This window comes from Notolabrus celidotus, chromosome 4 (genome assembly GCF_009762535.1).
Source record: "Notolabrus celidotus isolate fNotCel1 chromosome 4, fNotCel1.pri, whole genome shotgun sequence".
NCBI classification, from domain to species: Eukaryota; Metazoa; Chordata; class Actinopteri; order Labriformes; family Labridae; genus Notolabrus; species Notolabrus celidotus.
In genome coordinates, this window is record NC_048275.1 from 10,388,372 (window position 1) to 10,408,117 (window position 19,746).

Here is a 19,746-nt window from a genome sequence, read left to right on the forward strand (position 1 = left end):
TCACATGCAGTTGTAAAAAAAAAAAAAAAAAAAGTAGGTCATCAATAATGGTCATGAGTCTCAATTTCTGGGAATCCACGTAGTCTGAAATTTAAAAGAATACTAACAATGCTGGTAATAACCTAATTTATAGGTCAATCTTTGTGGGAAGATGGAGCTAAAGGTGCGCGAAAGGAAGCATCATTTTTGGTTGATTTGCTCCACAAACCCCTTGGATAAGTAAGTGGTTAAAAAAATATATTTAATTTGTCTTCTTTGGGCTGAAGACCAATGCCTGGAGCCCTTTTCACAGCTTATTTTTTGTTATTGAAGTCTGAAATGTTTATTAGACTTTGGACTATTTAAGTATCAAGATAAGTCTCTATAATAACAATAATAGTAATAGTAATAACAATAATCATAATCATACTCATAATAATGATAATAATAACAAAAATAATAATAATAATTGTTATTATTTATTAATAATAATAAGAATTGTTATTATTATTATTATTATTATAATGCATGTTATTTATAATGCACTTTAAATTAAGAGCAAATCGAAAAGTGCTACAAAACAACAAAGGTAAAAACAAACAAAGTACCCTACTACATTACATTAACTCCTGTTGTCATTGTTTTGTTTTTCATAGGGGGAAACAGCCTACTTGATATTGTGCTCACAAGGTCAGGGGTGTCTAGTGGGGGGAAAAGTAGGACTGACTACCTAGGGCCCATGTGGGAATGGGGGTCCCTTAATGGGCCTGAAATAAAATTTGTTTTCTACTACACTTTTCTTTTGTTTTGTTATAGCTGCAATAAGATAACTAAAATTGTGTGAATAAATAAACAAACATTCAGAATTCCATGGCTCCGTGAGATGCGTGTCTCATGCCTAAAGTGGGAAATTGTCATGTTCATAACATCAAGTGTGGCTGAATCTAATTGAAAGTAAACTGTAGGTTTTTAGACTTTTATTTGACTTCATGAGGTTAGATGATACCAAATAATGCCCCCTTGTTGTTATTCAACAAGCCACTTGGCTTGAAATAGTCTTGTTTAAAGATGTGGACAGTCTGAAGGGCAATATTGTGCAGTTACATTTGGAGAAATTGATATGTAGCTTCGTTTTGAGTCAGTTAACCAGGATAGAGTTAAGCAAATATGTTTTGTTTATTGCAATAAACCAGTATTATAGCAGCAATGTTACATTTTGTAGGGTTTGCTGTAGGGATGGGGTCCACTGAGTCATCTTTTCAGGGGGGGCAGAATTCCTGGTGACGCCCCTGCACATGGTGCATTTTCCATTTTCACTTGTTCACTTGTAATGACCTCATTTCTTTTTGTGTTGTTATTATTGTGTGTGCTCGCGGCTGCATCTTTACATAAATGAAACAGTACAAATAGAGTTATTATTGTTATTATCATTCACAGGCAGGTATTCTTACTGCCTTATATTTCCTCCATGTGTGATTCACTGTTTTAATGTTTCTCCTCGCACTGACCCTCTCATGGGCCCCCGAGGGCCTCTTATACCCAGCCAGCTAGGACTCCACTTTATGGGAACTAGTGGTGCAAAGGATGACAGGTCACACAAATGTCTCTCGGTCATTTACAATCTCTCCGGTAGAGTTTGCTGTGGCCTGCTCCCAGCCTTACTCCTCCTCCTCCTCCTCTTCCTCCTCCTCCTCCTCCCTTCTTTGCTCCTCCCCGTCTATTTATCATCTCTATGACGGGTCACGTTGTCGGAGGGGGGCTGTTGGTGTGAAAGCACTGAGCTCCCTGCTGACGAGTCAGTCTGCCCGCACTTACATTAAATATTAGTCAAAGAGTTGACGGGAAAGAGAAAGCAGCTGGAGAACAGCCGGTGAGAAGAAAAGCACGCGCTCGGCTGGATCGTTACGTCGGTACCGAAATCTAATCGCACGAGCTGGATTCGCTCGCGGAGCTCCTCGGCTTCACAGCGCTCCGGAGTCCGCAGACCAAATGGAGAATAAATAGTTGGTAATGTTGTTTTCCTGCTATAAGAATCCGCCTATTGTGTTCCCTTGAGCTAGTTTAACGCGTATTAACAGCAGGCTGTGGTGTCTTTAGAATAAAGCCTCAGCGCAGCTCAGGCAGTGACATTTGATTAGTCCAGTTTCCAGTCTTATTTATTCTGAAGCAAGTTGTCACTTGCTTTTTAAACGCCACAGCTTGTATTGAATTACTAAGCGTTAATTGGCCGGATAACTATTAGAAAGTCATTGCGAATTGTTGGATTTATAATAGTTTGGGATGTGTTGTTGAAGTTTCGATTTAGTTGCGTATAATAATAATCTTACCTTTTGAAGTTAACCCTCCTGGTATGTTCCTTTCTTAACCCTCCTGTTATGTTCCTTTCTCTGGAGCAGCAATAATGTTCCTGGGTCAATTTGACCCGGGGCATATTCAATTATCCAAAAGTGTCAGAACCCCCCAAAAAAACCAATACACATTTTTAAATCTAATTTTTAACTCCATTACTAACCATTTAAATTAAAATTTAATCCATTGCTGTTCTTTAATTCTCACAGATCATGGTTCAATGAGAAGGGTTAACCCTCCTCAAATTGACCCTTTTTAAAGTCTATTTTAGGCAGTATATGCCTTCAAACCAGCTAAATGCAGCAGAAAAATCTGGACAGCATGTGACAGAAGATGTGTCGTGTTAATTTATCAACATCACTTCATAAAAAAATATATTTCAAAATGTAAGATTAAATAAACAGAAATCTAAGTCATCTAAAACTATTGTATTTATATTTAGGGCTTTCCAATGTACATTAAAAAAGTTTTTACAGACATTTTAATGAAAAACGAGTGAGTTATCCTCATTGAGCAATGATCTGTGAGAATTAAAGAACATTAATGGACTAAATCTGGATTTAACCCTCCTGTTATGTTCCTTTCTCTTGAAAAGCAATAATGTTCCTGGGTCATTTGACCCGGGGCATATTCCATTAACCAAAAGTGTCAGAACCCCAAAAAATCCCAATACACATTTCTTTTTAATCTGATTTTTAACTCCATTACTAACCATTTAAATCAAGAATTAGTCCATTGGTGTTCTTTAAGTCTCAAAGATCATGGTTCAAAGAGGATAACTCACTCGTTTTACATGAAAATTCATGTTAAAACGTTTTTAAATGTACATTGGAAAGCCCTAAAGACAAATACAATGGTTTTACATGACATAGATTTTTGTTTATTTTATTTTAAATTTTATATTTTTTATGAAGTGATGTTGATAAATTAGCATGACACCTCTTCTGTTACATGCTGCCCAGATTTTTATACTGCATTTAGCTGGTTTGGAAGGCATATATTGCCTAAAATAGACTTTAAAAAGGGTCAATTTGACCCGCAACATAACAGGAGGGTTAAGGACAACAATAATCTTCCCCGGTCAACTTAACCCGGGGCATATTTAACCCTCCTGTTATGTTGCGGGTCAAATTAACCCATTTCAAAGTTAAAAAATCTTTCACTATGAAACTTCTTCTGCTTGGCTTAATTAGCATATATAACATATACAATGAAAATGCCTTGCCCGAGGACTCTTTAACATTTGACTGCAGGAGCTGGGATCAAATAGAAACAAGCTGGCAGCCATTGGTACAGTGAGGGACAAGTGGGTAGAGCAACTTCCACTACTCTATAACCCAGGCCTTAATGTCATAGTGGATGAAAGGCTAGAGGTATTCAGAGGTTCCTTCCATTGTAGTAATATATGCCTCCCAAACCAGCTAAATACAGCTTCAAAACCTGGGCAGCATGTGACAGAAGAGGTATCTCTTGTTAATGTATCAACATCACTTCATAAAAAAACTATAATTAAAAAAATAAATAAATAAAATCTAAGTCATGTAAAACTATTTATATTTAGGGCTTTCCAATGTACATTAAAAAAGTTTTAACATGACTTTTCGTGAAAACAAGGGAGTTATCCTCATTGAACCATGATCTGTGAGAGTTAAAGAACACCATTGCACCCGATATTATATTGATTTACATGACACATGGTCATGAGGTATTGCACCAGAAATCAAAGTATTGCACATGTATGTGAGGTATCACAGGAGTCTTTAGTGGTTTACAGTGTAATTTAGTGCATTGGTATTCTTTAACTCTCACAGATCATAGCTTAACAAGGATAATTCACTTGTTTTTTTTAATGAAAATTCATGTTAAAACTTTTTTTATGTACATTATAAAGTGATTGGGGTAAACTATGTCACACAGTTGCAAAGAAACATTTAGTATTTGACACTTCTGACTCCTGTTAGCCTCCACTTTGACTGCCAGGTCAAATTTCATTTCATATGTTGTTCACATTAACATTTTTACTTTTGTATTTTTGAACTTTAAAATGGGTCAATTTGACCCACAACATAACAGGAGGGTAAACCTGCCAATACTCAATCTGTTAATTGTTGTGTTATTGTAATTAACTCTTTAAAAACCTTTTATTTTAAGATTTTCTCCTTTAGGCTTGTATGGCTACATCTCTTTGTGCTACTTTCACCAGATTTGAGGGAAGTAAAAAAAAGACTGAGGTTGGATTTAGTTTCATAGACTATTCTTTTATTTAAAAAGTAGTTGTTTCCAGAATATTTAACTCTTTTTATCTGACTCCTGACTTCAAATGATCCGTTTGAACGATTGTGTTATTGTAGTTAACTCTTTATAAACCATACCTCTAAGACTTTCTCCATTAGACGTGTGTGGCTACATCTCTATGTGCTACTTTCACCAGATTTGAGGGAAGTCAAAAAAAGTCTGAGGTTGGATTTAGTTTCATAGACTATTCCTTTTATTTAAAAGGTAGTTGTCTCCAGAATATTTAACTCTTTTTATCTGACTCCTGAGTTCAAATGATCAGTTTCTCTTCAAGGCATTTGTCTCCTGCTGTATATCAACTAGCTTATGAAATGCCCCTTTAATAAATCTTCACCTGAAAGGATTATTTTCACCTTTAGTTCTTATTAGCTGTCACATTTCGTGCCATTTGAAAAAGTAAAGTTGGAGTCAGGCTTGATTGTCAAAATGGTGTTTCCTTTTAAAGTAATGGTTTAGTTTTATAGGGTTTCTTTGATTCTTGAGTTATTCTTACACGTTTCTCGTCAGGTCCGCCTGCTAACGCTCCATTTCACTTTGTTTTGGACTCTTCATAAGCTTTCAACATAAGATTTTCTCCACCTGTGATTTTGCTTGGCTCACATCCGTGACTCATTCCGTGACATTTTTGACAGTGGAGTTAAAATAAATATCTGGTTGGTTAAATTTTTATGGGGTTTTTCTTCCAAAAAGTAATACTCTATTTATCTATTCCTGTTTTTCTCTTACTCTTGAGTTATTCTCTGAGGGGAGCCCACTGGTACTCCATTTGCTGTTGCAACATACTCTTAAGCCTTCACTTAAGAAGAGTTTATAGCCTTTCCTGAGATTGAGAAAGATTTAAGCAAAGAAAAGGTAGGACTGTGTTTATCAGTTTAGTTTCTCACTTTGCTCTTTCTTCCAGTTGTCATCAGTTTGGATCCATCTGAAGTCATGGATGAAAGTTGGAAAAACTGTTTCGAAGAGGAGCTTCTGTGTCCCATCTGCCTAAATGTTTTCGATGAACCCATCCAGCTGCCATGCAAGCACAACTTCTGCAAGAGTTGCATCTCCGAGGCATGGGCCAAAGACACCGCAGGGGTCCGCTGTCCCGAGTGCAACCACGAGTACGACCAGAAACCAGCGCTGGAGAAGAACTTCAAGCTGGCTAACATAGTGAAGCAGTTTAACGCGTTGAACTCTGAGAAAGTCCCCACCGTGCTGCACTGTGTCCTCTGCAGACGAGGCCCACCGCTGCCTGTGAGGAAGGTCTGTCTGCGCTGTAAGGAGCCCTGCTGCCAAACGCACATCCAGACTCACCTGCAGCAGCCATGTGCCGCTCCGGGACACCTGTTAGTGGACGCTGAGGAGCTGAGCGCTTGGACCTGTCCCAGTCATGAGGAGTACAGGCTGCTCCACTGTGAGGAGGAGCAGGTGGCTCTGTGTCCGTTCTGCTGCATCTCTCACTGCACTAACCAAAGACACACAGTCTGCGATGTGGACACGCAGCGCATACAAATGCAGGTATATAAATCACACCCACACACACTCTCCTACTCACACATTCACTTCCAACTATTAGCTGGCAGGATGGTGACTGTCAAAACATTTAAAGGATTCACTTCTTCCTGGATTTTTTTTTTCAGCCAACACTTCTTTGAGCTCAGCAGTCTTTAGAGGCTTCCTCTCTTTTTCTTTCCCTTTATCTGATGTGAAAGGACCGGACAGGTGAAAGCCAGCCCTCAGGGTAGATAATAGCACGCACACACATGCGTGCACACACATGCAGACATTCGTCACACATTGCTTTTAACCTTGATCAGACCAGCCGTTCTTCACAGCCACGCCTTCACATTAGCCGCCCTGTGCCCCCGGGTAAGTGCTGTGATGCAATCTGCAACCACCGGAAATGATGACCCCTGTGTGAAGGGGGAGGATCCGCATGTAGTTTGTTTATCTTAGCCAGAGTTGTTCAAGACCAAGCAGACACTGGCAATCGCTTTTTGGCTGACATACTTTTTTTGAGACTGAAATGTGATTTGTTTACAAGTTCATAAGCAAATAAGATTTGAAATTCAAATCCCAGGAAACCCTAAAGTAGTCAATACATTCCTGTGACATTTCACTCAGATAGATACTCAAAGAAAGAAGAAATATGCTGTATTAGTTTGTTTATCTTAGCTAAACTGATCGCTTCTAGGAGTTGCTCATGAGGAAATGAACTTTGGTAGTCCTTACTCAAGCTGATAAATTAGTTGGCATGCTGTTTTTAAAAAGACAATTTGTTGATATTGGGAGCGAGCAAGTTTCTTTTGTTGCATTCAAACAATTTCCAGAAGGAGGAAGAAGATGAATCTTGTAACAAATGTCATGTAGACAGCTTTGAAAAGAAGGGAGGATTAGTATAGATTCACAGATATTCAGCAACACGTCGTTTATTTGAGTTAGCTTGATCAGTTACAGAAGTTGTTTCAGAAAGAAATGCAAAGCAGCGATTATTTTCAGGCTGATTAATTGCTTGACATTCTGTTTTTGAGAAGACGATGTTGTGTTTGTGGAGGAGTTCAGATAGTGGTTAGTTTATGTTGCATTTTCAGGATTTTGGATAGATTGTTGCAGTGGAAGCTTCAGAAAGGCAAAACTTAAAACCACAAAGTGAATATAGATTTAGAGAGGGCTGTAGCAGTTTGTGTATTTTATCTTGGTTGATACATTTCAGGAGTTAAAGCGAAGAAATCAACACTAGAAATGCTTTTCGGACTGATCATCGTGCAGACATTGTTTTCATTATGTTGAAATGTGGTTCTTTTTGAAGCAGGAAACTGTATAATGTTTCATTTCAACCATCTCCAGGAATAGGAAGGGGATCTTGTGAAGTTCTTAAGAAGACAAAGCTAGAAACGAAGGGACGAATAAAGATTCACGAGTTGTTTTCTAAAGAATGAAACACGAGCAGTCCATTGGAGACTCATAAAAAGGTTTGTAATATTCAGTTTAATGATTATAGGAGCAAGTCAGTCTGACAGAGTTAAAACCAGAGAAATATAGACCCATTAAAGACACTGTGAGGAACTTTCACGTTGTGTTGATTCTGGATGAAGACTCCATTTCCCATGAGCACTTTCACCCACTGTGGAAAATATGTGGCTCTTACCAAAGCTTGTATTTGTTGTGGAAGCAAATGAAAGGACTACAGGTCTTCTTTTTAAAACAGCTTTTCTTTGTTCAAGACAACTTGAAACAGGATGCAGTGATGAGGTCTTGTTTTGATTTATAGACACGTTAAATGATCAACTGTAACGGAACAACAAATCTTTGTAAACTTAGGCCAATTGTCGGCGGCAGCCATATTGCTGCTATCAAGTGATTGTGACGTAAAGAGGCGGCCTTTGAGCCTCCTAGCCAACAGCTACAGTGTTCCCGCCTGTCAATCAAGTCAGCTGTGCCTCTCATTGGAAGACTTGTAATCTCAATATCTTCGAAATTGCCACGTTAGAAAAAATTCACCCCCGTCACAGTGTGTGCCGATCGAGAAATGAGCTATCCAGACTACACTCGTTTTTTGTACCACGCTGTAAACATGTTTATTTCTGCTGTAAAGATCGGCTTTTTTGAATTGGTGTGTATGTGGTTTCCGGTACTTCCAGAGCCAGCCTCGAGTGGATCCTCGATGAACTGCAGTTTTTAGCACTTCTGCATTGGACTCATATTTTTAGACCGGAGGTTGCTGGTTGGTATCAGCCAACAGGGATAAACTGTGTGTGAAAATGCATCTAACGAAGGAAACTCCTGCTTGCTAGCTTACTTCTCACTAGCAAACGTTACCAGCTGAGTTGTAAACAAAGACACTTCTGGGTGAGTGTTGAATATCAGCTGAGCTTTTTTCCAACCTGGATACATGCAATATTTTGTATGAGGGAACAACCAATCCTGTGATAGTCTTGTTTTACAATGAAGCTTATGAAGAAGCATCAGCATAAGAGTGAGACTATTTCAAAACCAGTTGGAAATCACTTACAGTGCCTTTAATTTGAAGTAGTAGTGTGTTTTACTTAGCTGGACTGATCAGATTTAGAAGTTGTTTCATAAGGACATGCACACCGACAAAATCATTTTGGGCGTGTAAAAGAGCTGAGTTACACATTTAGGAAGGAAATGTGAAGATTTTGGAAGGGTTCACAATCGAGCAAGATTTCCGCATTTTACATTTTAACATGAAAGGAGGAAAAAAGATTTAGAGGCATGTTTGTGTTATGAGCAGACTTCTGTGTTGTGTTTGTTAACAAGGAGGGACGTTGTGGTACTGGTTACTCTTTATGGTTAACCACTGTTTCATTTGATTAGCACAGTGAGCAGAACCTCCATGTTGATTTTACTGCCCCATCCAGCTTTTACACAAAACATGAATACTGAATAAACAATACTGAATAGCTAGCTTAGTTAGCTGTAGCAGCATCCCTCTGAAAACGACCTTTATTCAGTGCCAGTTGTGATTTTGTGGGGATAGACATATTAACATAGAGGTATAATAAATAACAGAATAGATAAGGGTAATAATTGAGCTAAAATAAATGACTTACCTCTCTGACCAAGGGGGGTCGAGTTTCAATTTCCTCAGAAGAAGAAGTGAATAAAGGGAGGGTCTAAAGTTCCCAGATTTCAGAGATCCTCCTCATCAAATATTAACTTTAAATAGATCAATTTGGTTTACTTATAGCAACAGGAAAAGAAAAAGGCACATATGACCCTGTTACATGTGTTTCTAAATTGACATAATGTGAGTAATCAGTCTTGCCTCGGTTGGACTGATGTGTCATGGCGGTGTTCACTTCCATCTCTCCGCTCAGTTTTAGACTTGATTACAGTCCGCTCTTTCTTCACAAGTCTAATAAAAGTGGCAGGGTGTTAAAAACAGCCTCCCACACTGCCTTATAAACATTTCTTCCCTATCTGTGAAGGGGCAGGAGTGAGAATCAGATTAGTTTTAGCATCTGCCATGTTCTGCTCTTGTTGACAAGTTTCTTTTGATTGAATCTTTCCCGTCGTGAAAGTTAGAGATGCATTTTTTCTCCAGCGTGTGGATCCCAAACTTCTAACTCTGCAAACTGTTGCTCTGGTCCAGAGCTATTATTGGGACAAAAGATGTCTGTTCAGCCTTTTCCACAGCTGCCCTCTACACACACATGCACACGCCCACCCATCTTTCTTTTTTTCACAGCTGTATGTTCGCAGGCTAAGTGGCGTTACCCAGGAGTCAGAGGTCCTGGCTTCTCTCAGATTAACACCCCCCATGCCTGCGCCTACAATGCACTGAACTCTAATGTTGATAAATGTAGCAGTAGCCAAAACTTCTAATTCAAGGCTGCAGTGGCTTCTCAGCTTTACTTACTGAGAGGTCGTTCTCCTTGACAGAGCAGCGGCCTATTTTGGTAAAGGATTTTTAAATTCCCCTGGCAGCACTCTTGTTGCTTTTGGGATAAACAAAGAGGGAAAAACCAATGCAGCTCTGTTCATATCTTTTAGTTATCTTTGGCCCTCGAAGGAGACTTTCACAGTAACCTTTTGCAGGCGTGCTGGTAATTTCAAGACGAGAAAGGAAGGGTAATATAATAGTAATGTTGTCCCTGGGACAGGCGAAGGGGGAGGAGGGGCCCTCCCACACAGCCTCACCTTGGTTTTCTCTGCCACCTTAGCAGGAAACTATGGTTGTGGAGGCTCTGTCGTTTGCATTTTCTTGTCTCTGGGCTTGAGTGAGTCAGTTCCCCCAGAATGCTGAGGGCAGTCCATTGACATCAGTCGTGGGGAATAGTTGTCAGTTGATTGTGAAAGAGGCTCTCTGTTCATTGAGCCCGAGGCTCCTCATTTAAACATGAGCTTCCTGGCAACCCGCGGGTGTCTGGATGCCTAAATAGGACAGTGGGGAAAGTGATCATTGGCGGGGTTTAATCTTGATAAAGGTAGGCTTTCACGCTGCTGCAGAGAGATCAGCAATCAGACTGTTCCCTCCTGTCCCACTCTGCTATTTCAAGCACAAAAAGGACAAAAGGGAACAAAAGGAAACAGAAAAAATGAGAGAGACATACAAGGCAGAGAAAATGAGTGTCCATAAAGCAGTTCATACAACATTCACTATAGAAGTAACCCAACAAAGTCTTATTTCCTGTTCTAGTCAACACAACAGTCACACAGAAGGTTTGAGCAACCCTCGAGCTCTAGTGGACTGAGATAACACAGCCCTAGTTAGGATTGAGAATCACAGAGTAAGTCCACGTTAGCAGTGACATCATATCACTGTGATTCTGGGATAATCAATAAACTGCAAGACAGTCATACAATGACACATCATGATGAATACAACAGAAGATATCGTGTCCCTCCCCGAGCCACACTACAGTTTGTGCAGATGTGCAGTCTGCACTTTGTCCACACAGCACATTCAAAACAAGACGTGACTAACTTGGTAAAAGGCAGAGGCAGTTTGTTACCCATCAAATCAGACTGAAACTGTTTGCGTGTGAGATGTAGAGTAGAGATGTGGTACAGGTGTGGGATGTGGGATGTTTAATAAGTACATGACCTAGAAGTAAAGACCACTTAGTTGATTTCAGATATGAAAAACGGTTTCATGTAAGAGGACAGGAAAATACAAATATGTATTAAAAATATTCAGTACTACAAATAACACTTCACTCCAGTGTACTAGTTCTTCATTGGTACTTTATTTTAACAAAACTACATTATAATAAACCAGAAAAAGACAGTTACTTTCTCAGGGTGGTAAATAAAAGCCTTGGGGCTTGTAAAAGGAACCCAGCTAACACTAAAATTAAAGCATCCGCTGAGGTGTTTCACAGATTTATAAGAAGAGTCCAGTGATTTTAGAGTCTCTAAAAGAGGAAGAGAAAACACTTACTCACAAACTACTACAGACAAATCGATTTTTTTGTACTGTAACGTACATATTGTCACATTTGCTGTCAAAGTTAGCGAGTTATCAGACTTAGTTTAGATGTTTACTTCACCTCTTATAAACCTTGGGGTCAATTGGACCCCATTCAATGTTTAACGTCTCTAATATTTCATGACCTTTCCTAATTGAATGGGGACAACTGGGAAAACAAAAATTAAAATGTTGATATGTTCCAATTTCCTGTAAAGAAAAATTACGCATCTGTGTTCCTTGGGGTCAGTTTAGTAGCTGTATATAACATAAGAAATATCAACATTTTACACACATTTGTTTTGGTTGTTTTGGATGATATTGAGGTCACTATAACCAAGGACACTTCCGCATGTGACTGCAGGAGCTGGGATCGAACCGCCAACCTTTAGATTGAGATATAATATTTCCAGCCACCATGTCTCTAAAGACATTCACTGATGTGTCCTGTGTCAGACGTTTTGATAACATAGAAACAAGGCAGGGCCGACGAGAGCAAGACAAACTCACAGCAGTTTGATGTTCTGTTTTACAAATACAGTCCCTCTGAATGCTTTAAATTGTGTTTATGCTTGAAATATATTTTAATTAAAGGGCTATTTAGGTAGGCAACAAAGAAACATAAAGTACTTGACACATAAACCTGGGTAACAATCAGTTTCTGGAGGGTCAAATTGACCCCAAGGATAAAAGATGTTAGTAAATTTGAGGATAACAGGAGTTTTAAAGGCTGGCAAACATAGTAAGTCCATGTATATGATGACCACGTTACTTGCACTAAATGCAATGTTTTCAATGAATCACTGAAAGCTTTACTAATCAGTGTCTTTAAATGAACAACACATCAAACACCTGACTGTTTGGGACATAAACACAGAGCGATCACTGAACTCTGCAGTCATCCTCTGCTCTATCACACTGTTTGGAGGTTTTCATTGAATCCTTTTGGTTTCATTTCAGCCTGCAGTGATGTGCAGAAACACTGCAATGAGGATCTGACTGAATACATAAATACAACTGAAACATGCACACTAGCTTTAACTTCCAGTTCCTGCCTCTCTCTGCTGTTCTAATGTGTTAAACAGTTCAGGCATGTGCAGGCGTCAACTTCTCTCCAAATAGTGCCGAACAGCAAACTGCTCTACAGTTTCCCCACAAGGTCTTTATCAACCACATTTCCATCACTGTTCTCTTCATCCTCATCCATCTTGCAAGCTAACACCAAGCTAGCATTAGCTGACACAAACTAGCTACATGGAACAGTAAACTTTGGCTTCATGAGAGCTCCAGAGAGTATGAATGCATGGTGTATGACATTAAAGTGCTTCTTCTTCTCACTCCCTACTTTCAGTCAGGTTTCTTTTTATCTCCTGCACATGTTTTATGAACATGCCGGCACATGAAAAGGCAGTTTATTATGCAGCTCTAGTTTTAGGGCAACTTAACTCAGTCTCAACTCTCTTTAGCATTATTATCTGCCACACCTGACAGCGAGACAAAAGCACTGATTATCCAGAAACATGACTCCACATGGATCTCAGTGCTGGCCCTGTTCTGTTGGGTGTGTTGTTGGGTTGTTCTGTTGCTCCTAAGTGACTAGATAAACTGTTTATGATGCCTTAAAAGTTTGACAACCTTTACATTAGCTTTTCCTCCTTTAGTCCTAAATGTGTCTCAAATATTAACATTCACAAAGCAGAAGAAGAGCATTTAAAGGCCAGGGCTTGATGTCATTTGTTGTCCGTTTTGCTGTGCTGCTGCAGAAACTAAATGCACTGGTGAAAGTGTTCATTGTGGTGTAGTTTAATGGCCAGCCAGTTGTTGAGCATAAGACTTCATGAGTGTTGTAAGCAGCTGAAGAGGCCGGTTGCTGTGATACCACAATGTAGCTACCCTGAAACTCACTCACTAGAGACCACAGGAATGTCCTCTTTCTCCCTATCTCTCTCTTTTTCTGCTTCAAACTTTCTCTCTGTTGGTTTCAATCTCTTTTTTTTGTACGCTTCCTTTCTGTCCGTTCTTGGCATGTGCAAGCAGAGAGCCCCCACAGCACTTTGCCTTTCCTGCCGTTCCCCTTTTTTCTCCCATGCACACTCATGCGGAGGGAGAGAGCCGACCCCGGCGTTGTGCACACAGACGTGACAATCTGTCACTGACACAGAGGCCAATGCAAACAATGGGAGCGATGCATGTGGCAAAATGAGAAAGCAGAGAGGGGTAGTGAGACTCCCCCTTTACGCAGCTTTTGCTCCCTCACATACACATTAGCTCTCACATATAAATACATACACAAGGCTTTGTTGCCATGACAGCGGGTTCTCTTATTTGGGCATGGTGCCTTTCCCATGCAGAAACAGTTCATTAAAAAGCGTACCTGCCCTCCCCTGCTCCTAGTTAGCTGTCAGCCTGTGACTGCAGATTGATTTCCGTCTCCTGCAGTAAATGGAGAGGGATTGTGTTTACCGGCTCTTTTTGCACTCCGATTCAGCCCACAGAGGAAGTAGGCAGGTCCCAACAATGGACTTCACTTGATGTAGCACAGTCCCTGATAAACTTAGGAGCAATCACAGATGGATTTGTGCAGTTGTGTTTGCCTAATGGACAAATGCATGTGGTCGTAGCTAGCAGCTGTTGTTTCCTCCGTCTCATCAGGGTTGTGGAGGAGGTTGTCTTAGGGACTAATGAACAGCACCCAGGTCTGCTGAGGTCACAGCAGAGGCCTGAATATTAAGACAGACTCTATGTGTGTGTTTATTATTTCCATTTTCAGTGTACCTCATTGAGGTTCATCTGTCTAATCCATCTCTCAATATGTCATCTCTCCACAGGCCATGCTAATGAGGCAGCAGGACAGACTGGAGGGTCGTGTTCAGAACATCGATGAGCAGCTAACCAAGCTGGAGTCAGACAAGACGCTGATGAAGGTACAGTACGACACACACGTTTGGTACAATCACAGAAACACAACCCAGAACACTATAAGCACTGGTTCCTCATTTCTTTGTCATCATGTGGGGTTTTGTGTGGTGGTTTTGAGTCCACTTGGCTGTGATAAAATTACTGCACCTTTGTTCACAGTTTGAAAATGAAGAGAAAATGTAATTAAGCTTGAAGTTCGAATGGATCGTGCATTTGCCTGGAAAATGCATTTAACAAATGACTTCCCTATCTCACCTCTGAACAAGAAAAGCTCTGATTCCACAAAACAAAATATGAAATATGCATATAATATCTAATGTGCATAATTTAATATGCAAAAATTAAAACCCAGCCATTATTGTGTATTGAAGCATAATACTGTATGTGTTTTGTTTTTAATCCTAGGTTTTTATTCGTTTTCTGCTGGAAGGTGTTAATGCTAATTTATGTAGATTTCATGCTTATGCTAAAAACTGCTGAAACAATTGGAGAAAAAGGAGGCAGAGTTGTTTGGTAAAATTGGCACTCCAGCTGTTTAATACTGCACTGAAGACACTTTAGTGAAGAAAGATACTCAAACTTCAAAAGTTTGAACAAACAGACATATTCAAAATAATCTGAAGTCCACCAGAGCCACTGAAACACAGTACACGCATTAGGGTGGAGTGGGGGTTGGGGAAAATGGGTCTCTGGCCACAGGACATCACATTTAAAGCATTCAGTGGAAGGGGCTGTGTCCACTAACGCTGTTTTTTTTTGCGCTGACAGCACCCACAACCTCTATTTCACAGCGGTTCTCACTGGTTCTTACTGTTGCTAGGTTCTGCCACACTTCCACTTCCCTTGGTAGTTGTTAAAATGCTCTATATGCTTCATAGTTGCTGTTACTCAGTGGCCTTTAAAAAGATACAAAATCAAAACAAATGATAGACATCATGTCGTAGCATTAGCAGCTCTACTCCTCCTCTGTCTCCTCCGTTCAGGCCTCCAGCATTTTTGTTGTTGACAAAGATGATATCAGAATTCCTGCCCTTTCTTGATTCTGATTGGTCGATGATCACTTTTCATGCAACAAAAAGGTAGCACATAGTGCTTTACTTAAACAGAAAATAAATCAAAAAATCAAAACCCTGATTCATGTGTAAGGTGTAACAAAACAAAACAAAGGACAAAGGAATAAAACAAAGCACTCAATAAAACAGGAAGTGAAGGACTGAGGAACTGAGGAAACGCTATCATGAGTTCATAATGATGAAACACTGGAGGAAAGATTAATATGTGAAAAGTCAAGACAGAAAATAAATAATTAAATACATAAATAAGGAATAAAAATAAAAGATGAAGCAATAAATCATAAAATAAAACAATAGAAGATAAAACACTAAAAACAGAATAATAAAATAATAATATATAACTCAATAAAACAGATGAAAGTTAATTAAAAAAGGAGAAATAAGTAAATATATAAATATGTAGTCATTGTAAATAAAGTAAAACTCAGATTAAAGTTAGACCAAAAAAACACAACTGGATTCCCTGACAGGAAAACTTCGGAATAAAGACAAGGTGGCAAACAGCTGCAGAGTGTATGTACACATGTTTTTAATGACTTGTCTTGCTGCCTCTCCACAGGACGCAGTGTCTGAACTGAAGGAGCGTGTCAGAGCTCAGTATCAGAGGATGCATGCGCTGCTAGAAGCGAACCAGGCCGAAACGGTGCATATGTTGGAGAGCACTTTCACTGCATACGTGAGGAAGAACTCCCAACAGGTCCTGCAGCTCAACGAGAGGCGCCATGAGGCAGAGAAGCTCCTGAGCTCAGTACAAACGTTATTCCAAAGAGCGGACAGCGTCAACTTCATGAAGGTACGAATTATAACATCTGTTAATCTGCACAAAGTTGACTAAGTATCACACAGATACCTCAGGCACATAAGACACTGAATGAAACCTCTGCTTGTTTTTTCATTTCTCAGAACACAAAACCTTACCAGCTGCTAATGGACCGGTACGTATCTATATTCATATTCTAACTCAATGAATTGTAGAGGATTGAGTTTTGTAATTGCCATATGAAAGACAGTCAGAATGTGAAGGTTTATAAAAGGGCAACAGAGTTTTGTGTATCTAAGGTCTTCATTATTAGCAACTTGTTTACAAAAGTGGCAACTCGGCAACTGGTATTATTAGGTTGTTTAATACAAAGTGCCTCTAAGTGTTCTTTCCTACCATGATTTAAGTTTCCTCTCCCTGCAAAAATATTCTCCTGGGTCTAAAAACATTGAATTGTCCAATCAAAAATCACCTTTTAAAGTATGCATTAAACAATGCTTGTTATATTTCTGCTCTTTATTCATCCGACCTTTGTGTGTAGGGTTAAAAGAGAGCTGTATCAAAGTTTAAATTCCGGCCTTGTCTCTTTTTCTCTTTAGGTCAAACTCTCAACTGACTAGTGCCATCCCTCCTCTAAGAGTGGGTCAACTTAACTCTCATCATTTACTATCCGAACTCTCAACAAGGGAAAAGAACCTGCGTAAAGTGTTGGAAGGTAAGGAGAATACAACTGATAGAAAATAGTCTTTTGGTGGTATTTAAAACTATTTTGTGGATGTAGTTTCATCAGAATCATGTTATCTCTTTCTTTTCTCAGAACCGTTAAATGAGGCGTCCATTCTAGAGCTCGTCCCGTCTCACAGCAGTTCTGCCAGCTCCCACATGGGAACAAGTTCAGGACTCCAGAAGAGGAAATACAGCATGGCTTTCCTGGAGAGTAACTCATCAAACGCCGCCTCCCAGGATCCGCCACCGTTACTCTACAGCAGCAAGAAACCCTTCCTGACTGAGCAGAGCCATCGAGTGTCATCCATGTACTCCACTGAAGGCCTCCAACAGAATCCTCACTCCGGCCCTGGACACAGCAGACTCCTTGACTCTTCAGCTCATCACATGGTTGGTCTAGGGTCCAGCTCTAGCCACCACTCAGGGACCATATTCCCCCCCTCGCATTTTCCAAGTGGAGCTGCCTCGCAACAAGCCATGTATGAAGGCAGGAAAGTACTCATGTGCACTCTGAATAACTGCTGCTGCTCCAGGACCCCTGCTGCTGCTCGTGCCCGGCCTCCGTACTCATCGGCGGACACCTTCCCCTCCATGACCTCTCAGGAGTTTCCTCCTCATGCACCGCTACCTGCTAGCCAGCCCCTGCAGCATTTCCCCATGAGGGGGCTGATGGAGGCCTCGCAGACAGCCAGGCATCCTGACTTCTACGGGCTGTACGGCCAGCCTTCAAACAAGCATTACGGGACCAAGTAATAAACCAGAATCACCATTTGTTCTGCTACATTAAATCAGAATTCGCATTAGGATTTCCATGATTGCTTTCCGTTTTAGTCCAGAGGTACAGTATGTTGTTGATTCTCCAACGCGCCTGTATGATAATGTTGATTTGACATGTATCTGACCACATAAACCATGCTGTTAACCTCCTGAATCACAGGGACAGACGTAATGCTCTTATTTGTATCTACATTTATTTTCTGTTTCAACTCAACTGGAAGTGCTAATGTGAATCATGTAGTCTTAAATCCATTCAAGCAGAGAACTAAAGAACCAACATATCTTCATCATGGGTCCTTGTTGGTGGGACTCCAGAGACTTCAGTGCCTAAACAGACTGTTAACACTCTCTTATATTACTTGCAAGTTCCTGGCTCTTGATTGTTTCCTGTTTGCGGCTGAAAGCATGCAGGGAGCCTCTCCATGCACTCCAAAAGTCCACGTGGCTTTAGAAACACACTGGACTACAAGCGCTTGTCAGGTTTTTCATGAATTTTTATACAAGATTATGAATAAACCAAAACCAGTGGAAAATAATGAATAAAACAGCATATTAATTTACCTTTTGTTGTACTTTAAGAATGGGTTTACACATTGAATGTCATGTTGTGGGTGTGGCTGTTGAAACATAGACGTAGTCTCAGTGACGTCACCCATGGGTGTCTGAAGAGGCCCAATGGTGCCAGTATGTTGGAGGGAGGAAAGGCGAGCCCTTCTTTTGTCTTTGGCTCAGATTATTTTGTACTTTAGGGACGTCAGAGTACCTCTGCCTTTCTACACAGCTCTGCCTTTCACATGAAAAATAAAAACGTATGGAAAGCACAACAAGCTGAAACTGGATCTCTCTCTGTAGCTGAGATACTTCAGAGCAAAGTAGCCGCATGGAAAATGCTGAATAATAGTAGAAGAAAAATCACACGCCCATTATAAAGGTGATAAGGCAGCTTTATTTGTGTAGCTCATGTCATTTACCAAGGCAATTTAACATGCTTTATAGAGTTATAAAGCAAATGAAAGACAGAAATATGGTTATAGAGTGGAGGTAAAGGATTAAAAGTTCAAGTGTACTGAAATTGCAAAAAGTTCAGTTTAAAAGATAAAATCTAGTTTGAAAATGTTTGCAGCAATCAGTGCTAAAACACATTTTTTACAGTGAGTAGTTTTAAGAGCTTGGAAATATCAACCATATTAGTCCCCAATTTTTTTAACAATAATAAATTAAAGCTCAAGGGAGGAGTTTTTTAACTGTAAGAAAACAGACTGAAATAAATGAAAACTGATGCCTCCTAATGAGCTACAAAAGCAAGTACCAGAGGTTGTTCAGAACGAAGCAGCCAAATGGAAAATGAGTTCTTTAACTGAATATTTCACAGACAGCCAATCACCCAATGTAAGCCAATGAAGTATCCCTTCTTACGGGCTTTATCAATAACTGGTGATACTGAATTGTAGGCAAAACGTATTACTGAACTGCAACATATTTATGTGTTTTTCATATGTTTGTTACTCCTTCCAGAAGCTGGGATGATAAATTAGAAATAGTTTTCTTGAGGATATCAACCTCATTTAGTTTTTATGTCAAATAAAGAGTTGTATATGACAACCCACCCCCCAAAAAACATTGATGGTGGTCACTGTGTTGGAAATTTGGACTCCAACTTACTTTTGAGTGCACAACTCTTAGCCTTGATATTATTAAAATAGATGAGTAATTAAAAAATGAATCTGACGTACTTTGTGTATGCTTAAAGCTGGGGTTGGTAGTCAGATTTAGATACACTTTTTGTTATGCTGGTTCAAATGATCTTTCTGTCCCGATGGCAATCAATACATAATGTGTTCTTAAAAAAGAGTGAAAAAAACTGCTATCTACAGCCGGAGTAAACCTGGGAAAACACCAACCAATCCCTGCCATCAGGAGCCAAATTATGAAACCAATCAAATCCCATCCTG

The 19,746-nt window shown here is 39.8% G+C and overlaps 1 protein-coding gene across 1 annotated transcript; it reads left to right on the top strand.

Moving 5' to 3' along the window:
* The first annotated feature begins 1,702 nt into the window (after positions 1–1,702).
* On the top strand, positions 1,703–18,615 carry trim8a (tripartite motif containing 8a). The gene is made up of 7 exons (XM_034682398.1): positions 1,703–1,986; positions 5,525–6,123; positions 14,368–14,463; positions 16,091–16,324; positions 16,435–16,466; positions 16,891–17,006; positions 17,109–18,615. The coding sequence occupies exons 2-7, from the start codon at positions 5,554–5,556 to the stop codon at positions 17,768–17,770; spliced, it is 1,710 nt and encodes a 569-aa protein (XP_034538289.1). The 5' UTR covers positions 1,703–1,986; positions 5,525–5,553; the 3' UTR covers positions 17,771–18,615.
* The last annotated feature ends 1,131 nt before the right edge of the window (positions 18,616–19,746 follow it).